Below are 22,760 nucleotides of genomic sequence, written 5' to 3' on the forward strand. Positions count from 1 at the left end.
AATTACACAAATACACCCAAGGCCTGCAACACAAATACACAATCCTTATTATCATGGACCTTAAAGTCTAAAAGGTGTTACATTATAGAAATATGTATTGAGAGAGGAACCAAGATGGCGGAGTAGAAGGACAAGAGCACCAGAATCACAACTAGCTGCTGGACAATCATTGACAGGAAGACACTGGAACGCACCAAAAAAGATACCCCACATCGAAAGACAAAGGAGAAGCCACAATGAGACGGTAGGAGGGGCGCAATCAGAGTAAAATCAAATCCCGTAACTGGTGGGTGGGTGACTCACAGACTGGCGAACGCTTATACCACAGAAGTCCGCCCACTGGAGTGAAGCTTCTGAGCCCCACGTCAGGCTTCCCAACCTGGGGGTCCGGCAACGGGAGGAGGAATTCATAGAGAATCAGACTTTGAAGCCTAGTGGGAATTGATTGCAGGACTTCGACAGGACTGGGGGAAACAGAGACCCCACTCTAGGAGGGCACACACAAAGTAGTGTGCGCATCGGGACCCAGGGGAAGGAGCAGTGACCCCGGGGGAGACTGAACCAGACCTACCTGCTAGTGTTGGAAGGTCTCCGGCAGAGGCGGGGGGTGGCTCTGTTTCACCGTGGGGACAAGGACATTGGCAGCAGAAGTTCTGGGAAGTACTCCTTGGCATGAGCACACCCAGAGTCTGTCATTAGCCCCACCAAAGAGCCCAGGTAGGCTCCAGTGTTGCGTTGCCTCAGGCAAAACAACCAACAGGGAGGGAACCCAGCCCCACCCATCAACAGTCAAGTGGATTAAAGTTGTACTGAGCTCTGACCACCAGAGCAACACTCAGCTCTACCCACCACCAGAGCCTCCCATCAAGCCTCTTAGATAGCCTCAACCACCAGAGGGCAGACAGCAGAAGCAAGAAAAACTATAATCCTGCAGCCTGTGGAACAAAAACCACATTCACAGAAAGACAGACAAGATGAAAAGGCAGAGGGCTATGTACCAGATGAAGGAACAAGATAAAACCCCAGAAAAACAACTAAATGAAGTGGAGATAGGCAACCTTCCAGAAAAAGAATTCAGAATAATGATAGTGAAGATGATCCAGGACCTCGGAATAAGAATGGAGGCAAAGATCGAGAAGATGCAAGATATGTTTAACAAAGACCTAGAAGAATTAAAGAACAAACAAACAGAGATGAACAATACAATAACTGAAATGAAAACTACACTAGAAGGAAGCAATAGCAGAATAACTGAGGCAGAAGAATGGATAAGTGACCTGGAAGACAGAATGGTGGAATTCACTGCCACGGAATAGACTAAAGAAAAAAGAATGAAAAGAAATGAAGACAGCCTAAGAGACCTCTGGGACAACATTAAACGCAACAACATTCACATTATAGGGTTCCCAGAAGGAGAAGAGAGAGAGAAAGGACCAGAAAAAATATTTGAAGAGATTATAATCGAAAACTTCCCTAACATGGGAAAGGAAATAGCCACCCAAGTCCAGGAAGCGCAGCGAGTCCCATATAGGATAAACCCAAGGAGAAACACACCGAGACACACAGTAATCAAATTGGCAAAAATTAAAGACAAAGAAAAATTATTGAAAGCAGCAAGGGAAAAACGACAAATAACATACAAGGGAACTCCCATAAGGTTAACAGCTGATTTCTTAGCAGAAACTCTACAAGCCAGAAGCGAGTGGCACGATATACTTAAAGTGATGAAAGGGAAGAACCTACAACCAAGATTACTCTACCCAGCACAGATCTCATTCAGATTCACTGGAGAAATCAAAAGCTTTACAGACAAGCAAAAGCTAAGAGAATTCAGCACCACCAAACCAGCTCTACAACAAATGCTAAAAGAACTTCTCTAAGTGGGAAACGCAAGAGAAGAAAAGGACCTACAAAAACAAACCCAAAACAATTAAGAAAATGGTCATAGGAATATGCATATCGATAATTACCTTAAACGTGAATGGATTAAATGCTCCAACCAAAAGACACAGGCTTGCTGAATGGATACAAAAAACAAGACCCATCTATATGCTGTCTACAAGAGACCCACTTCAGACCTAGGGACACATACAGACTGAAAGTGAGGGGATGGAAACAGATATTCCATGCAAATGGAAATCAAAAGAAAGCTGGAGTAGCAATACTCATATCAGATAAAATAGACTTTAAAATAAAGAATGTTACAAGAGACAAGGAAGGACACTACATAATGATCAAGGGATCAATCCAAGAAGAAGGTATAACAATTCTAAATATATATGCACCCAACATAGGAGCACCTCAATACATAAGGCAATGGCTAACAGCTATAAAAGAGGAAATTGACAGTAACACAGTAATAGTGGGGGACTTTAACACCTCACTTACACCAATGGACAGATCATCCAAAATGAAAATAAATAAGGAAACAGAAGCTTTAAATGACACAACAGACCAGACAGATTTAATTGATATTTATAGGACATTCCATCCAAAAACAGCAGATTACAGTTTCTTCTCAAGTGCGCACAGAACATTCTCCAGGATAGATCACATCTTGGGTCACAAATCAAGCCTCAGTAAATTTAAGAAAACTGAAATCATATCAAGCATCTTTTCTGACCACAATGCTATGAGATTAGAAATGAATTACAGGGAAAAAAACGTAAAAAACACAAACACAGGGAGGCTAAACAATACGTTACTAAATAACCAAGAGGTCACTGAAGAAATCAAAGAGGAAATGAAAAAATACCTACAGACAAATGACAATGAAAACACGATGATCCAAAACCTACGGGATGCAGCAAAAGCAGTTCTAAGAAGAAAGTTTATAGCTATACAAGCCTACCGAAAGAAACAAGAAAAATCTCAAGTAAACAATCTAACCTTACACCTAAAGGAACTAGAGGAAGAAGAACAAACAAAACCCAAAGTTAGCAGAAGGAAAGAAATCATAAAGATCAGAGCAGAAATAAATGAAATAGAAACAAAGAAAACAATAGCAAAGATCAATAAAACTAAAAGCTGGTTCTTTGAGAAGATAAACAAAATTGATAAGCCGTTAGCCAGACTCATCAAGAAAAAGAGGGAGGGGACTCAAATCAATAAAATTAGAAATGAAAAAGGAGAAGTTACAACAGACACCACAGAAATACAAAGCATCCTACGAAACTACTACAAGCAATAAAATGCCAATAAAATGGACAACCTGGAAGAAATGGACAAATTATTAGAAAGGTATAACCTTCCAAGACTGAATCAGGAAGAAACAGAAAATATGAACAGACCAATCACAAGTAATGAAATTGAAACTGTGATTAAAAATCTTCCAACAAACAAAAGTCCAGGACCAGATGGCTTCACAGGTGAATTCTATCAAACATTTAGAGAACAGCTAATACCCATCTTTCTCAAACTCTTCCAAAAAATTGCAGAGGAAGGAACACTCCCAAACTCATTCTATGAGGCCACCATCACCCTGATACCAAAACCAGACAAAGATACTACAAAAAAAGAAAATTACAGACCAATATCACTGATGAATATAGATGCAAAAATCCTCAATCAACAAAATACTGGCAAACAGAATCCAACAACACATTAAAAGGATCATACACCACGATCAAGTGGGATTTATCCCAGGGATGCAAGGATTCTTCAATATACGCAAATCAATCAATGTGATACACCATATTAACAAACTGAAGAATAAAAACCATATGATCATCTCAATAGATGCAGAAAAAGCTTTTGAAAAAGTTCAACACCCATTTATGATAAAAACCCTCCAGAAAGTGGGCATAGAGGGAACCTACCTCAATATAATAAAGGCCATATGTGACAAACCCACAGCAAACATCATTCTCAATGGTGAAAAACTGGAAGCATTTCCTCTAAGATCAGGAACAAGACAAGGATGTTCACTCTCACCACTATTATTCAACATAGTTTTGGAAGTCCTAGCCACGGCAATCAGAGAAGAAAAAGAAATAAAAGGAATACAAATTGGAAAAGAAGAAGTAAAACTGTCACTGTTTGCAGATGACATGATACTATACATAGAGAATCCTAAAAATGCCACCAGAAAACTACTAGAGCTAATCAATGAATCTGGTAAAGTTGCAGGATACAAAATTAATGCACAGAAATCTCTTGCATTCCTATACACCAATGACGAAAAATCTGAAAGAGAAATTAAGGAAACACTCTTATTTACCATTGCAACAAAAAGAATAAAATATCTAGGAATAAACCTACCTACGGAGACAAAAGACCTGTATGCAGAAAACTATAAGACGCTGATGAAAGAAATTAAAGTTGATACCAACAGATGGAGAGATATACCATGTTCTTGGATTGGAAGAATCAATATTGTGAAAATGACTATACTACCCAAAGCAATCCACAGATTCAATGCAATCCCTATGAAATTACCAATGGCATTTTTTACAGAACTAGAACAAATCATCTTAAAATTTGTATGGAGACACAAAAGACCCTGAATAGCCAAAGCAAGCTTGAGGGAAAAAAACGGAGCTGGAGGAATCAGACTCCCTGACTTCAGACTACACTACAAAGATACAGTAATCAAGACAATATGGTACTGGCACAAAAACAGAAACATAGATCAATGGAACAAGATAGAAAGCCCAGAGATAAACCAACACACCTATGGTCAACTAATCTATGACAAAGGAGGCAAAGATATACAATGGAGAAAAGACAGTCTCTTCAATAAGTGGTGCTGGGAAAACTGGACAGCTACATGTAAAAGAACGAAATTAGAACACTCCCTAACACCATACACAAAAATAAACTCAAAATGGATTTGAGACCTAAATGTAAGACCGGACACTATAAAACTCTTAGAGGAAAACATAGGAAGAACACTCTTTGACATCAATCATAGCAAGATCTTTTTTGATCCACCTCCTAGAATAATGGAAATGAAAACAAAAATAAACAAATGGGACCTAATGAAACTTCAAAGCTTTTGCACAGCAAAGGAAACCATAAACAAGACGAAAAGACAACCCTCAGAATGGGAGAAAATATTTGCAAACGAATCAACAGACAAAGGATTAATCTCCAAAATATATAAACAGCTCATTCAGCTCAATATTAAAGAAACAAACAACCCAATCCAAAAATGGGCAGAAGACCTAAATAGACATTTCTCCAAAGAAGACATACAGATGGCCACGAAGCACATGAAAAGATGCTGAACATCACTAATTATTAGAGAAATGAAAATCAAAACTACAATGAGGTATCACCTCACACCAGTTAGAATGGGCATCATCAGAAAATCTACAAACAACAAATGCTGGAGAGGGTGTGGAGAAAAGGGAACCCTCTTCCACTGTTGGTGGGAATGTAAATTGATACAGCCACTATGGAGAACAGTATGGAGGTTCCTTAAAAAACTAAAAATAGAATTACCATATGATCCAGCAATCCCACTACTGGGCATATACCCAGAGAAAACCACAATTCAAAAAGACACATGCACCCCAATGTTCATTGCAGCACTATTTACAATAGCCAGGTCATGGAAGCAACCTACAACCCATCGACAGATGAATGGATAAAGAAGATGTGGTACATATATACAATGGAATATTACTCAGCCATAAAAAGGAACGAAATTGAGTCATTTGTTGAGACGTGGATAGATCTAGAGACTGTCATACAGAGTGAAGTAAGTCAGAAAGAGAAAAACAAATATCGTATATTAACGCCTATATGTGGAACCTAGAAAAATGGTACAGATGAGCCGGTTTGCAGGGCAGAAGTTGAGACACAGATGTAGAGAACAGACATATGCACACCAACGGGGGAAAACTGCGGTGGGGTGGGGATGGTGGTGTGCTGAATTGGGCGATTGAGATTGACATGTATACACTGATGTGTATAAAACTGATGACTAATAAGAACCTGCAGTATAAAACAAACAAACAAACAAAACTAATACTAAACTTTCATTGGGTTATTTGTATGGAAATATGTTAATATAAATGTTTCAGACATTACATGAAATTTCTAAAAATCTTATATGTTCTGGTATAATGTTATAAGTCATAATTCTAGTTATTACTTTAAAATGTATATCTCAGAAATAACTAAATTTCCTTGTCAATTGCATTATTATGAACTTTCATCAAATCTTTAACCATGGTCATTTTTAGGTCTTTTGTCATTTGCGGACAGTTCTGGGTGTACTGTGATGCTTTTGCAAATATGTTCCTATGGGGGGGTTTCATCTTCAACGAATTCGTGGAGAGGATTCTGACAGGTGCAGGTTTCTGGTGGCTGACTGTACTGCTGGACTGAATGAATGAGCATTTTCGGAGCTCTGGAGGAAAACTGATGAACTTGTAGGGGTGCTAACAAAGGATCAAGATGAAAAAAGAATTAATTGCATGGGACTGAGTGAACTGATGAGGACTGATTATAGTTTTTGTGACTTTCTGTTTGAATTGAAAAAAAAAAATCCCACAAGGACTCAGAGGCAAAGAATATACAAATCAATTTTCACTGCAAAGTAAAGGAGCTGTTACAGTGGAGGATTACTGGACTGAATGTCAATATTATGACATAGCATGAGTGTGTTTCGTGTTTGGTAATTGCAATCATTGTTGCTTTTGTTGTGGTCATCCATTTACAATGCTTGGTGTCAGTCTATTTATCTCTTGTAAAAATAAAATACAGTGTGTGTGTGTGTGTGTGTGGAAAAAAAAAAAAAATTGAATTCACGTGTCCCCAGTTATGAAATTAAAGGTTATTCCAGACTTGATTTGTCAGGATGTTGCCTTTCAGGAGAGGAGGGTGTAAAAACATAATTATTTATTCAATTTAATTGTATTAATAAATAATGCTATCCTCAGAAAAAAAAAAAAGAAATATGTATTTATTTTTTAAAGTTTTGATTAAAAATTTAGTTTAAAAACTTTATGGGAAATGAAACACAAGGTCAAGGTCATTATAACAGGAAGATTCAACCTAAACTGGGTGGTAAAGAAGGCTTTCCTCAGAAAGCTATATTTAAGGATAAAGATGGTTCTAAGCATGTACAAAGGTCCTATAGCAGGAAGGTTCATGACACATGTGAACAAGATACCAAAAGAAGATCTGTGTTACTGGAGCACAGTAAACAAGAGGAAAGGTGGTAGGAGATGAATCAGGACAATAAAGCAAGGACCAGATCATGCATAAGCTTGTCTCATGGGAAGGCATTTAAGACTTTATTCTTAGAGCCATTTAGGAAGCCACTGAAGGGTTTTCATTAAGGAATGACTCTTAAAAGCTTCACTTCCTATGTGTTGAGAATAAATTGGATTAAAAGGGATTGAGAGTAGATATATAAATATCCACTCAGGATTACATTAATAATCCAGTGAAAAGATGATGGCAATTTAGACCACCCTATTGGTAACTGGCCCAATAGCTTCAAAACCAAGCTCAGTTTAACACTTTGTGACTCTTGTCCCAATCATTCCTTATGTCTATTTCAACACCCACCCACCCAACCACTTTCACTACTTGATGACTACTGGCTTTAACGGATTATACGCAGTAATATTTAGCATAAAAATAGGTTTTGTTTATACTTCACTGAAAATGTACTAGTACATTAATAAACACATATTGGACATTAGATAAATGAGTTTGATGCTATTCCTTTCAGAATACATAAATAAACAATAACTCCTACCTTAAGACCATTGGAAGCTGATCAATACTGATGCCCTGTACAAATACTAGATATGCCAGAGAAGCCATAGAGTCTGATAACTGTTTGTCTTCTTCTTCCTCAAATTCAAGATAATCCCAAGTCTTCTTTTTCCTTCCATGATTAAAAATCATTTTGAGGAAAGGGTGTCCAATTGCTGATAAAAATCCCTATGAAACGGATAAAAAAGGAAGCTACAGCAGACACTCTACTGTGCCCTCTCCCACCCCATATTCACATCCTATAAAATCCCCATCCTATAAAATCCCCTCCTCTTGAGTGTGGATGGGACCTGTGAGACTTGCTTGTAACCAACAGAATATGGCAAGATGCCACCCCTATGATTAGATTATGTTATATGACAAAAATGAAGGGATTTTTGCAGATGTAATTAAAGTCCCAAGTCAGCTGATTTGAGTTGAGAAGAGACACTATCCTCCATGGACCCGACTTAACAGGAAGAACGTTTTTAAACAGGATCCAGACCCTCCTTAAGAGTCAGAAACTCACCCCTGCTGGCTTTAAAGAACTAAGCTGCCAAGTTGTGAGGGGGCCTATGAAGAGGGCTGTCTGTCAAGGAACCACAGGCAGCTTCTAGAAACTGAAAGTGGTCCCTGGCCAGCAAGAAAATGGGGACCTCAATCCTACAGCTTCAAGAAGATAAGTTTTTGCCAACAACCTGAAGGAACTAAGTGGGTGGGAAGATGAAACAGTTCTGGAGATGGATGGTGGTGATCGTTACACAACAATGTGAATGTACTTAATGCCACTGAACTATACAGTTAATGGTTAAAATGGTAAATGTTACATATATTTCATCACAGTTTAAAAAATGCTTCAGAGATATTTGAGAACAATCTAAAAATGTGAGACGTACAAGTATCATGAAATGATAGTAAACTACTCAAATGAAGAATACTCTAGGAACAATGCTCTACTGACCACTGTCTGCCTGGATATGGAGTGGGCAGGAGGAACACTGGCCAGTGGCTGACCAGACAAGGAAACAGTACTGATACCTCAGGTCATATGGGCTCTTGTGTTATAAGAGAAAGAGACGCATCCTTGCCTGAGTTAACTGACTACAGTTTTATGTTTGATCATTTGTTTTAAGGGGGGAAGGAAAGAGAAAAAGAGAGACTTAAGAAATACAAGGTCACTCTTACACCTCTTATACCATTTCCAATTCTAGTGTGCTGGAAAGCACCTGACCTTCAGTATCCAATGAAATTAATCTGAGTTTTGGCTCTACCACCTATTAGCTGTTAGATACTGGGTTAGTTACCTAACCTCTTTAAAGCCTCAGTTTCCTTATCTAGAAGATGACATAATACGTATGTCAATATTTATTGAGAAGCCCCACAAAAAAAGTTTGAGAAAGTTAAGGTCACAACAAACTACTATATAGAAGTCAACGGAATGACAGAAACAACTGAGCTAAAGCTGACCTTCCACATATTCACTCATTTATTCAGTAAATACTTGAGTGCCAGGCACTGGGCCTGCCATTGTGGAGAATTAGAAAGCCAAATAACACTTTTCTGGCCTTCAGGGAGTTAAAACCTGCCTACTCCAGATGGCTCCATTAGTCATTTCAGAACACAAAAAAGAACCATGGAAAATAATCCTCAGTCACAAGAGACTGCTATTCAGCCACCAGATACTAAATACATACTGCTGTACTGATTTTCGAAGCCTTGTATTCTTGTTATATCCATAAAACAAAAATTTACTGTATTCAGATTCCAAATGTCCTCTTAATCATGAAGCTCCATTTCTTAATTCAGCCAATGCTAGATGTGTGTTGGGTTTTTTTTCCAGAGTAAGGTTATTAGCCTTTTAAAAAATCATTATATGTAACCAGATCCTACAGTGCTGCTGTAGATATTTGGGGTCCACCTGTGTCCAATTAGGGTCTTCACTATCCATCCACACACCATCCAGCAGCCTTGCTCAGACCCAACATACCTGCCCCTCTACAATTTCTCATGGCAGTCTTTGTCCTTTCATGAAATGTTCCTACGCTGCAGCCCCTGGGACATTCAAGCAGTTCTATACCAAAACAACTTGTGCCAGAAGGATGGCTGAGGCATGCCACATTTACCTATACTTCTTCAGCATAGAAAAGAAGGCACCTCCTCACTTCACTTCCTACACTGATTTCACTTCTATTTCTTAACTGCTTTGTGCTTCCTCACTGCTGGCTTTACTTGTAATGGGCCTTCCACTGACTGAGACCTTAGAACCTCTTCCCTACACCCTCAACCTCTTCATAGGATGCTTACTCTATCTCACTGCTCTCATTAAACCTGACTGGTTTCTGGTGGGAGCTGCTCATACTCTCACACCTCTTACATTGCACAGCCAGGAAGGCAGCAGTAGGAAAGGGTGGTATGGGTAGAGGCTTAGTATTATCTTGGTTCTTCCTGCACTCTCAGGCAAAAGCACATTTTCCTTTGAGGCAGGTGCCATACTGCCCTTTATCTGTCCTCATCTCTGTCATATGCTGACTTCCTGGTCATTTCCCCATGTTCACTGAAGACTGGTACCTGCTCACATCCTTTTTCTCTATCCAGCTCCTGCTATGATCCTAGAAAAATTGAATGTTCATGTAGATAACTCCTGTAACAGGCCAGCCTCATGGTTTTTCTGACCACTAAATTCTAATGACCTTAATTTCTAATCCGTTTTGGCATCTAATTCCATCCTGGATCTCTATCAAAATTTGGAGCTATTCCATATTAGATACCTAAACTCCAGCATCTCATTTTCTGACCACAATTTCTTATTTTACCTCCCATGCCAACCTACTCATCTACCTCTAACTTCTCTAGTCTTGTTATGCCTTCATTTTAACCTACCCATCTGTCCCCTCTTAATCCCCTTCTTTCCCTAACCAACCAATGCACTATTAGTTATTTGAACTATCTGCACCCTATATTTCTGTTAGCTACGTCTACCCAACAAAATGCCAGCCTTGGAAAAACAGCTACAAACCACCTTCTCTACTTCTACACCCAGGTAGCTGAGTACTGCTCGAGAAAAATCACACAAAAATAGTATTATCACTATAGTTGTGGTCTCCAACCACAGTCGCCAAGTGCTTAGCACTACTGACTAATGTTTTCTTCGTCTTCTACCTCTCTTTTCTCTCCACTCAATATTCCAAACCTTTACCAGTTGCCTGAAGCCCCTTGTTCAATCCTCATTTCCACCTCTCATTCTTAAGGAATCTGAGGACAGTGGGTCTGATTCCCTCAATTATAACAGCATTAATAATTATATTATAATAATAACATAATTCCCTCAATTATAATACTCCATTTCTGCTACAAGTTTTTCTACCTGCATACCAGTTCTTGCCTCTTCCTCTCCAGGTGTCCTCAATCCTATGCCCAGCTGTCTGCTCTCCTTGAGCCACATTATTTCAGTTATCCCATAACACTTCTCTTTTCCCCTGTGATGGTTCCCACCCCTTCAGCCTATAAACATGCTCACACCTCACACCGGTCTCCCCCAATTACCTTCCTATCTAAGGCCATGTCTTCTCTGTTGCCTCTCTTCTTCCTTATTCATCCAAACTCTTAAAGAATAGCTTATACTAGTCATCTCCTTTTTCTCATTTTTCATGCACTCCTTTATCTAGTCCACTGATTTTTGTCTCCCACACTCCACTCAAACTGCTCTTGCTAAGATTATCAATGCCATCTTCCTAAATCCAACGGATGCTTTTCAACTCCTACTCTACAGACTATCTTTCCTGCATTTAACAGTAGCAATCATTTCCTTCTTCCTGAGCTCTACCACCCCAGTTTCTGTGATATTTTCATCACCTCTTTGACTCTCCTTTCTTGGTCTCTTTGGTGGGCTCATCTTAAGTGCTGGTACCCTACAGGATTCAGTCCTGAACACTCTTCTTTTCTCACATTGATCTACCGCTTTGGGTAATCTCATCTACTCTTTTCCAAAATTTGCTCCTTAAAAACCTGTTCTCTCTGGGTATTAGAGATACATATATTAGAAATTATTGTTACTCTTGTTAGGTGTCATAATGGCATTGTGGTTATGTTTTTTAAAAAGTCTTTACCAATTAGAGAAGCATACATAAAGACTCACAGATGAAATGATATATGTAGACTTCCTATAAAATACTACAGCAAAAAAAGAGGGAGGCTGGGGGTGGGGGGGAGGGATGAACTGGGAGATTGGGACTGACATACACGTACTACTATATATAAAATAGGGCTTCCCTGGTGGCGCAGTGGTTAAGAGTCTGCCTGCCGATGCAGGGGACACGGGTTCAAGCCCTGGTCTGGGAGGATCCCACATGCCGCGGAGCAACTAAGCCCGTGAGCCACAATTACTGAGCCTGCGCGTCTGGAGCCTGTGCTCCGCAACAAGAGAGGCTGCGATAGTGAGAGGACCACGCACCGCGATGAAGAGTGGCCCCCGTGTGCCACAACTAGAGAAAGCCCTCGCACAGAAACGAAGACCCAACACAGTCATAAATAAATAAATTTTTTAAAAAAATTACTTACCTTCCCTCCTTAAAAAAAAAAAAAATAGATCACTAACAAGGACCTACTGTATAGCACAGGGACTCTACTCAGTACTCTGTAATGCCCTATTACAGAGTAAGAATAAGAGTGGATATATGTATATGTATAACTGAATCACTTTGCTGTACACCTAAAACTAACACAACATTGTGTATCAACTATATGCCAATAAAAATTAATTTTAAAAAATTAAAAAAAAAATAACCTAACTTTACATTGCTTATCAACTCAAAAAAAAAAAAAAAGAGGGAGGCTAGATAAAACAAGACTGGCAAAAAGGTTGATAATTGTTAAAGCGGAGCAGGAGATACATGAGATTATGTTATATTGTTCTATTTTTATGAATGTCTTAAATTTCCATAATAAAAAATAAGTACAAAACCCCCTACTGCTTGCTGTGTATTCTCTATCTTAATTATTGGCAACTTCACCTGTCCTGTTAACTAAGCAAAAAACCTTGTCCATAACTCAACCTTTTTACTATTCTTCTAAATCCAATCCATTACCAAACTTTGCTAATTTTATCTACCGATAAAGTTCTCAAATCTGCCTTCTCTTCCTTCCATACTCAGGCTCTCATCATTATCACTTAACTCCCAAAAGACACCTAACCCATCTCCCTTCTACTCTTAGTTAAGTTCATCCTCCAATAAAGTGATGAACTCAAAACAGTTTGATTACATCACTCCCAGGCTTAAAATCCTTAACAGTTTCCAACTTTCATAGACATCTTGGGGTACATATATCACATATGGTGCTGTTTGTATTGGATCCAGAGGTTTACACTGTACTCTAGCATTGGCAACAATGAAGAGGCCCCAGGCTCTTATGTGCTCCTGGGAAAATGCCTTCCCCCATCCCTCTTCATCACTCATAACCTCTTTACTGCTACCTTGACCATCAGCATTAACCCCATTAAACTATGTATCTGTGTATATCAGTTACCAAATCATCTCTCATCCTCAGAAGCTATTTCCCCTAAAGTTCTGGCATCTCCTCTCCTAACTCCTCCTATCCCTCCTCAAATTTCAAATTCAGGATACAGAGGGCTGACTGTAAGTTATACACAGATTTCTGACTGAGCAGAGTTGTGGTGCCCCTACCCTCTGAGCGTTGTTCAAGGGTCAACTATATAATATGATAGGATCTTTTTAAAAATTATATATGTATATATTTATTTATTTATAAGTATTAGAGCAGAAAAAAGTCTGGAAGGTGCTGTGAGATAACAGAAAAAATATATATATTGGTTTCTGCTACTGGTTGCTGGCACGGGGCTCCTGAAACCCTTTTTCTTTTTTTTCCTGAAACCCTTATAACTTCCTAAGTGATAACAGCACAAGGAACATCTCTTGTTCTAATGTTTGTCTTTAACCCTGTCCCTGACAAAGAGCTCTAAAACCTCTGTAAATTCTTAAGGGATAAGACACTAGGAGCATCTTTTGTTCTATTAAAGTGACTCGGAGTGGGCACTAAGATGGTTCCTGGATGGGGGGTGGTAATGAGAAAGACCAAGCCATGATTAGAAGCTTGGAATTTTGAGCCCCATCCCCCAGTTCTGTAGAGAGGGGAGAGGGACTGGAAATGGAGTTAATATCTTATCAAGCCTAAATGAGGAAGCCTCCATAAAATCCCCAAAGTATGGGTTTCAGAGAGCTTCCAGGTTAGTAAACACATCCACATACTGGGAGCGTGACGCACTCCAACATCATGAGAACAGAAGCTCATGCACTTGGGACCCTCCCAGACCTTGACCTATGTATAATTATGTCTCCATTTGGCTGTTCTATCTCTTCATTTGGCTGTTCATCTGCATCCTTTATCATATCCTTTAATAAACTAATAAACATAAGTAAGGGTTTCCTTTAATTCTGTGAGCCATTCTAGCAAATAATCGAACCCAAAGAGGAGGAGGTCATGGAAACTCTGATTTGTAGCCAAGTCAAACAGAAGTTGTGGGTAACCTGGGGACCTAACACGAGCAATTGGCATCTGAAAGAGGGAGCAGTCTCATGGGACTGAGCCCTTAACCTGCTGAATCTGATACTATCTCCAGGTAGTTAGTGTCAAAATTGAGTTTAACTGTAGGACACCCAGCTGGTGCTGCAGAATTGTTTCGTGTGGGAAAGAAACCCCATGGGACTCCCCTGGTGGCTGCATTGGTAGGGTGATTCCCTCAGCGGTTAGGAATCTGCTTACCAATGCAGGGGACACAGGTTCGAGCCCTGGTCCAGGAAGATCCCACATACGGCGGAGCAACTAAGCCCGTGCGTCGCAACTACTGAGCCTGCGCTCTAGAGCCCATGAGCCACAACTACTGAAGCCTGCGTGCCTAGAGCCAGTGCTCTGCAACAAGAGAAGCCACCGCAATGAGTAGCACACGCACCACAATGAAGAGTAGCCCCCGCTCGCCACAACTAGAGAAAGCCCATGTGCAGCAACGAAGGCCCAACACAGCCAAAAATAAATAAATAAATAAATTTATTTTTAAAAAAAGAAAGAAAAGATAAAAACCCCACACATTTTGTGACCAGAAATGTCAGAAGTGAAGTGTTCTGAGTGAAAGTAAAGGAAAAAGACACAGAAGGAGAACTGTAGATTTTTCCAATACAGGTGTTAATATTATTTATATCTAGTTATTGAAATTATTGCTGTTTGTTTTTCATCTTTTTGTTTATCTATATTCTATAAAAAATACATATTGCTTTATTAATAAATGTATCAATTTACATGCCCATGTGCAGTATATGAGAATACAGCAGGTAATATTTTAGATTATAGCAGATTTTATAACATTAAATTAGCTGTACTTACTATTATTTCAGATGCAAAACACCTTAAAGGATCATCTCCAGTGTCATCAGACTGCTCAAGAAATTGTGCTGTCAGCAAAGGGCATTTCAAGCTTCTGAAACAACTAAAATTTAAGAAATGGGTAACGATGAATACAGCACTTCCTAAGTATAGAATAACTAGTTTTCACATGAAAAATAACATAAGCACCAATAACGCAATGGCCTATAAAACTGGTGACATAAGATCCTTCTTACTAGTAATGGGGAGAGCATGAGACTACCTTGCTAGATTCAATGTAGAGAGAGTCACTTCCATGTCTGGACTATACCAGTGAATACTGAATATTTGTCTTAGGACCAATGCTAGTGTATATGTAGTTTTCATTAGTTTAAGGAAAATCAGGACAATGCAGTAATTTTTTCATAAAGCTATATTTGTTTTATTTAGAAAATCAAATTTATTCTGTGATTAAGCCTTACCTATTTTAGTTAAAATATGTTTTCTTTCATGACATAATGGGTTTTATAAATGGTAATAAATGCTTTAATGTCCTAACCTGACAAAATAGAAAGCTAACAGTGGTTTTAGTCTCAAAATTTTAAAAATAAAATTACTGGTCCATGTTGTTCAATATAATCCAGTCCAGCACTATCCAAGAGTCCCATATATAATTAAAGCCCCATATATAATTTAAAATTTTTTAGTAGTCACATTAAAAAAGTAGTGAGACAAGAAAAATTAATTTAAATAATTTATCTTATCAACCCATATATCAGAGACATTATTTCAATATGTTACCAGTATAAAAATTATTGAGGTATTTTAGTATTTCTTTTAATAACAAGTCTTCGAAATACAGGGAGGATTTTACACTTAGAGCACTAAATTTGGACTAACTATATGTCAAGTGCTTGACAGCCATACTGAACAGTGCATACATAGTCTACAGCAGGGGTCCCCAACCCCTGGGCCACGGACCGGTACTGGTCCTCGGCCTGTTAGGAACCGGGCCGCACAGCAGGAGGTGAGCGGCGGGCAAGCGGGCAAGCAAGCAAAGCTTCATCTGCTGCTCCCCATCACTCGCATTGCCGCCTGAACCATCCTCCCCTCCCCCGGCCCTCCCCATCTGTGGAAAAATTGTCTTCCACGAAACTGGTCTACAGTAACCCTGGAGTGAATGCTACTGGGTTCTCTGCTACTGTTTTTGTTGTCACATTGGAAGTTCAACTGTCTGGTGCATCTTCTGCTGCTTTCAAAGGGAGAGTAAAAACATAATTCCCCTGCAGAAAACCAGATTCTTTGAGCTACACCTATCTATTTCCTTCACTGCTATTATTCACTTACCATGATGAGTAAAGGCAATCCATAGAAGAATATAAGTAAACTAAACAAATGGATTTTGGTTTCATTTTTTTAAAAATATCGATGCTTCATTAAATGCCCATGTTGTATCAACTGAACCCCATATTCTTCTAAAATTCAAAATTAGAAACTAGATTTAAATTTCCATTGCAAACAAATAAAACAAAGAAACATAAAATAACTGAACTATCACTTAAGTCCATTATGAATTATTCTTAAAAATATACTTACAATTTCAGTATTTCATCCTTTAATTTTTCATTTTCCATTGAGTTTTCCTTGTTATCAATGACATCTTCCACAAAAGGCTTAGTGAACTCTATTAAGGCCTTGCAGCACTGGCAAAGGCCATAGTCATCTGCTCGTATTTGTTCTTTTGAGTATGGAACAGGAAGGAGAGACAGCTGACTCCAAAGCGTAGACAATGCTAATCCAACTGAATATACCTTGTTGTTACGAAGTTTCTGAATCACTAAAACAGAGACCGAGCTGTTACTTGAGGCAGCCTCATCAAGTATGCTAAACATGGGAGAAGTCCAATAAATGTAGAAGTACAACACATATTTCCCCCCCATATTTTGACAACTCTGATATCAGGATGACATATGATAGCTTAACTGGCAGTATTTTTTTCCTTCTTAGGGGTTCATAAAATAATGGAGCATCTTACAGTCATGGCACTTTACAACAGGTGCCATGAAATTTTGTTTAGGTATGTTTATACCACAGGTTACATACTTAAAACGGAAACACTTCTTTCCATATTTTTTGGTTGTTATAAGTATAAAATAGGAACAAGTGTCTTGTAAACTACAAAGCACTGTAAAAATGAAAGGTAGTAGTATTAGATTTTTTTTCTAGAAGACTTTAAATATTTCAAGTTATACAAAGCTGTTGGGCATTCACATTTAAAATAAATTTACTCTAGCTTCTGATTTTGGGTCCTTCTACCAGACTCTGAGTTATATGTACGTTATAAAATGAAAAAGTGGTCTCTTCCCATGCATAAATACTGTCTGCCTTGGTTGCCAAAGTCCATTACTTACCAATACTGTTTTTGCACTCAGTTATGGAAACTTTTCTTTCCACACTTGTTTCATTGTTCAGTAGTACCTTTGTTATTCCCAATCCCAACCTCCTAAAGCAAAGGCTGAGCAATGCCCTGCCCAATACTGTTCTTAATTAAGATACATGACTACCTCAATGCTATCAAACTGAGCACTGCAGAGGCAATCCTTTAAATATGCCTACAGGAAAAATTCTAAATATAAGTTGCAGATAGGAAGATTAAGCAAAAAGCTACAGGTCACAACAAAGCACATGAAAAAGAGCATGACATTCAACAAAATATTTACTGGGTACCATCTCTGTGCCAGGTATTGCCGTCTTTCTGTGAGCAGCAGGATTCAAACTGGCATTGCTATTACTAGTTTAAGCAGAGTACTAAATAATTAGGCATAAACTATGGGACTTTCCTGGTGGCACAGTGGTTAAGAATCCACCTGCCAATGCAGGGGACACAGATTCAAGCCCTGGTCCAGGAAGATCCCACATGCTGCGGAGGAAATAAGCCCGTGCACCACAACTACTGAGCCTGTACTCTAGAACCCACGAGCCACAACTACTGAGCCTGCGAGCCACAACTATAGAAGCCTGAGCACCTAGAGCCCGTGCTCCTCAACAAGAGAAGCCACTGCAATAAGAAGCCCGTGCACCGCAACGAAGAGTAGTCCCCGCTCGCTGCAACTAGAGAAAGCCCATGCACAGCAACGAAGACCCAACGCAGCCAAAAATAAAAAAATAAATTTATATAAAAAAAAAATAATTAGGCACAAACTTTGCTATAGTGTTGACATCTTGGAGTAATATCAAGGCACTTACACAAATAAAACAAGAAACACTTAGATGTCAATATACTCATTACCTGTTTGTAATGGCCGAAGTAAAAGAAGAATAATTTGGGATATCTGTTTTCCAGAGGGCTCTTCAATCAGCTCAAGCAAACCCAACAATAATTCCTTTGGATTACATAACTATAAAAATATTCACAATTGAACCTGTTTAATACAAGTTGTATTTAAAGCCACATGATTATTATTTTTAAAAGGCATATACTGAGATAGTATAATTATTTTTGTTTAACAGTAAAACACCTCATAAAAATGTTTTTAAAAAATACACTAGCAGGGAGAATGGATACATGTATATGTATGGCTGAGTTTTGCTGTGCACTCGAAACTATCACAACATTGTTAATCGGCTATACTCCAATATAAAATAAAAAGTTAAAAAATTAAATTAAAAAAAATACACTAGCAAAACACAGAGTCTGAGATTCTGTGAAAGCAAGAAGTCAAGGGTCTCCCAATGGACAACTACATTTAAGAGACTTAAATTCCTGACTAATGGAAAAGTTAGAGAAATAGGGGAAGGGAGACCCTGACCACCAGAGCTGAGGTTTCCTTTGAGCTTTGCCTGTCTACTCTGAAGGTTGCCTTTGTCTCCCAGGGCTTCCAGCAGGTGGAATCTTTCTGTCTCATACCACCAGGGTAGTTAGATGAGTGCAGAGTCTCTCCTGTTTTTCCTGAACAGACAAAACTTTGCGTTGCTTTCTGACTGGTCATATCTTATCGCCTCACTTGCCTTGTTTCTCTAAAAGCTCTCATAGTTAATAACTAATATCTAGGGAGTTCCCTCTTTTCAAGTACATATTTGTGTCTATTTACAGTGATCTCTAAGTGGCTTCTTATAATTTCCTTTTTCTTAGACTTTCTCTCTTGTAACCATCATTTTTGGCTTATAACTCTATTAACCTTTTACTCAGAGTCTCTATCTAAGGCTGTCAGTCACAACTAATCTATTTCCTACTCTTATTTCCTCTGTTATCACTGCCATTCTAGGTTTTTCATATTCTTTTAGGGAACATACCATAGAAGAAAGAACACTCAGATTTGATTTTACTCCCAGCGTTGCCAAAACATCAGTGTGGCCTGAAACTACCTTTTTAAAGCATGAATTTCACATCTGAACAATAAGCTACTTTTTAAAAAATAGAGCTTTTTAGGTCTCTCTCTGAAGATTCTGAATCAGTGGGTCTAAGATGAGGTCAGATAATTCTTATATCCAGAAAATTTGGGAAAAATGAAATAGACTGGCCCATCCAATAAATAAGGATGGGCCTTTTATCCAAAGAGTTCCCGCCTATACTTTCATGAACTAAAAGCTTTCTCACCAAAAACATTAAAGGGAGTTATAAAATACTGCTGTGTATTGTGATAAAGAGAATCTAGTTGTGTTAACTTACCTTTACCAATAAATCAAGCATCAGAAAATAATACTTTCTTTTATCATGTTCCTTATCATTCCATAAAAGGCATCGAACAACAGGACCAACAAGATTCCAGCCCATATTCTTAATGATGACCTGTAAAAACATTTTCAGAGTACAATAAAGCAAATACTGCCATCTACAGGACTCTCACAGTGAGCTTTCTTAACCTGGAGGAGCTGACAATTTCCTCTAAAACAGGAAAGATGAGGCAAGTGAATCCATGGACATCTCACCATTGACTTCCTAGGGTTGGCTGTTAACAGATAACAGCATTCTAAAATAGTTTTTAATACTTTCACTGAGGAAAGGCAAATGGGTCTTTACTTTTAACCAGGTAATTTGGTCTTCCCCAGGATTTAAATAGCTCCTCTAGGGCTTCCCTGGTGGCGCAGTGGTTGAGAATCCGCCTGCCAATGCAGGGGACACGGGTTCATGCCCTGGTCCGGGAAGATCCCACATGCTGCGGAGCAACTAAGCCCATGCGCCACAACTACTGAGCCTGCGCTCTAGAGCCCGTGAGCCATAGCTACTGAGCCCGAGTGCTACAACTACTGAAGCCCGCGCACCTAGAGCCCGTGCTCCACAACAAGAGAAGCCACCACAATGAGAAGCCCGAGCACCGCAACGAAGAGTAGCCCCCACTCGCCACAACTAGAGGAAGCCCATGCGCAGCAACGGAGACCCAACACAGCCAAAAAATAAATAAAATAAAATAAATTTTAAAAATAAATAAATGAATAAATAAATAGTTCCTCTATTTCCAACAAGGGAGATAATTTGCTTAATATGAGCAATACTTAATTTTCATGGAGAATTTTGCTCCCAATTCATAAAGAAATCCAGCCAACAATCACGAACCTTTTAAAGTTCACTGGAGAATCTCTAAATACAGTATAATCATGTAACTTATGTAAAAGGAGGGGATACCACTTCATTAATTTTCTATTCTACAAACAAGCAGCTTCTATTTTCAAAGATATTTCAGAATGCTTACACAAGTAAAAGTCTATCTTTATAATTAGTGATTCACATTCATTATCAAAGCCACTGATTTTGTTTTTCTTTTTTTTCCAAAGCAATTATTTAATAAGATGCATTATAGGGATTTCCCTGGTAGCACAGTGGTTAAGAATCTGCCTGCCAATGCAGGGGACACGGGTTCAAGCCCTGGTCTGGGAAGATCCCACATGCCGCAGAGCAACTAAACCCATGCGCCACAACTACTGAGCCTGCACTTTAGCGCCCACGAGCCACAACTACTGAGCCCACATGCCACAAATATTGAAACCCACGCGCCTAGAGCCCATGCTCCCCAACAAGGGATGCCACCACAATGAGAAGCCTGCGCACCACAACGAAGAGTAGCCCCCACTAGCCGCAACTAGAGAAAGCCCGCACGCAGCAATGAAGACCCAATGCAGTGAAAAATAAATTAAAAAAAAAAAAGATGTATTATAGGCTGCCAATTGTTTGCAGCAAAGGGAAAGGCTTCACCCCAATTTCTCAACATCTGGCCTTTGGATGACTTAAAAGATAAAAGGAGATACCAGAACATTTTTATGACTGAGTAACAATTTCTAGAAATTTTCCATTAATTAATTTTCCATAAAAATGAAATTTTCCATTTTTCAGTCATTTGCTTCTCGTGATTAGAACTTGGTGACATGTTTTACTGTAAGTGTTCAGCTTATTGAAATCCAATGCAAAATAGAAAACGTTGCAATGCAAAATGAAATGTCGGTGTCATTCTCTTTTTAAGGCAGGAAAGTCAGTTTTCTAGCCAAACCCTATCTTCCCTTCAAGTGTATTCGTTTTCCACTTTCCCCGGCCTATTTTTTAAAGTTTTCTTTCTTAATTTAGGCTTTTTCAAAATCAACTTTAATAAACAGAAATTCCCTACTACCCATTCTAAACTGAGAAATCTAAGTTATAGTTCATAAAGAACTTTTCAAAGGAAAAAATACAAGCCACTCCAGAGCAAAACCACTGATTTTCAAAACCATAACAATATACTCGATTTCTCTGGCCTGCATTCTACTTCAACTCATTAGTATTTATCAAGCATATATGTCAGGTCCCTAGACTATTCTAGATGCAGGAAATAAAGCAAGAAACACATCAGATAAGAAGTCTATCCTCAGGACTTCCCTGGTGGCGCAGTGGTTAAGACTCCACACTCCCAATGCAGGGGGTCTGTGTTTGATCCATGGTCAGGGAACTAGATCCCACATGCATGCCACAACTAATAGAGTTTGCATGCCACAACTAAGGAGCCAGCATGCCGCAAACTAAGGAGTATGCCGGCCGCAACTAAGACCCAGGGCAACCAAATAAAAAAAATAAATAAGTTATAAAAAGAAAAAAATTTAAAAAAGAAGTGCTGCTTTAAAAAAAAAAAAATCGATCCTCATAGAGTTCACATTCTAGGTTCATTTGAAAGAAAATACATCTAGGAAGAAGACAAATAGGTACAATACCCCCTCTATGACCCCAGTCTTATAAGGTAATAAAGGTAGAGTATAAAGTATAGCAGGAGGGACTTCCCTGGTGGCGCAGTGGTTAAGAATCCGCCTGCCAATGGAGGGGACAGAGGTTCGAGCCCTGGTCCGGGAAGATCCCACATGCCAAGGAATAACTAAGCCCGTGCGCCACAACTACTGAACCTGCACTCTAGAGCCCGTGAGCCACACGTACTGAGGCTGCATGCCACAACTACTGAAGCCCGCGCGCCTAGTGCCCGTGCTCTGCATCAACAGAAGCCCGCGCACTGCAATGAAGAGGAGTCCCTGCTTGCTGCAACTAGAGAAAGCCTGCGTGCAGCAACGAAGACCCAACGCAGCCAAAAATAAATAAATTAATTAATTTTTTAAAAAATGCTAAAGTATAGCAGGAGAATAGTCACTTCTACCTGGGGAAGGCAAGAAAGTCTTCCCAGAATAGGTGATAGCTATGCTAAGGCTTGTTAAAGAAACAGAAG

The 22,760-nt window shown here is 39.0% G+C and overlaps 1 protein-coding gene across 6 annotated transcripts in view; it reads right to left on the reverse strand.

Moving 5' to 3' along the window:
• GLMN (glomulin, FKBP associated protein) overlaps positions 1–22,760 on the reverse strand; it is a 46,634-nt gene that overhangs the window by 19,247 nt on the left and 4,627 nt on the right. For all 6 annotated transcript variants that reach the window (XM_068540307.1, XM_068540304.1, XM_068540305.1 and 3 more), the window contains exons 4-8: positions 19,757–19,876; positions 18,377–18,485; positions 16,684–16,924; positions 15,109–15,211; positions 7,718–7,905 (exon numbers count right to left, since the gene is read on the reverse strand). In XM_068540307.1, coding sequence (XP_068396408.1) covers positions 7,718–7,905; positions 15,109–15,211; positions 16,684–16,924; positions 18,377–18,485; positions 19,757–19,876 — 761 coding nt within the window. The remainder of the gene's footprint in view (positions 1–7,717; positions 7,906–15,108; positions 15,212–16,683; positions 16,925–18,376; positions 18,486–19,756; positions 19,877–22,760) is intronic.

Source organism: Eschrichtius robustus, chromosome 3, assembly GCF_028021215.1.
Source record: "Eschrichtius robustus isolate mEscRob2 chromosome 3, mEscRob2.pri, whole genome shotgun sequence".
Classification (NCBI taxonomy): domain Eukaryota; kingdom Metazoa; phylum Chordata; class Mammalia; order Artiodactyla; family Eschrichtiidae; genus Eschrichtius; species Eschrichtius robustus.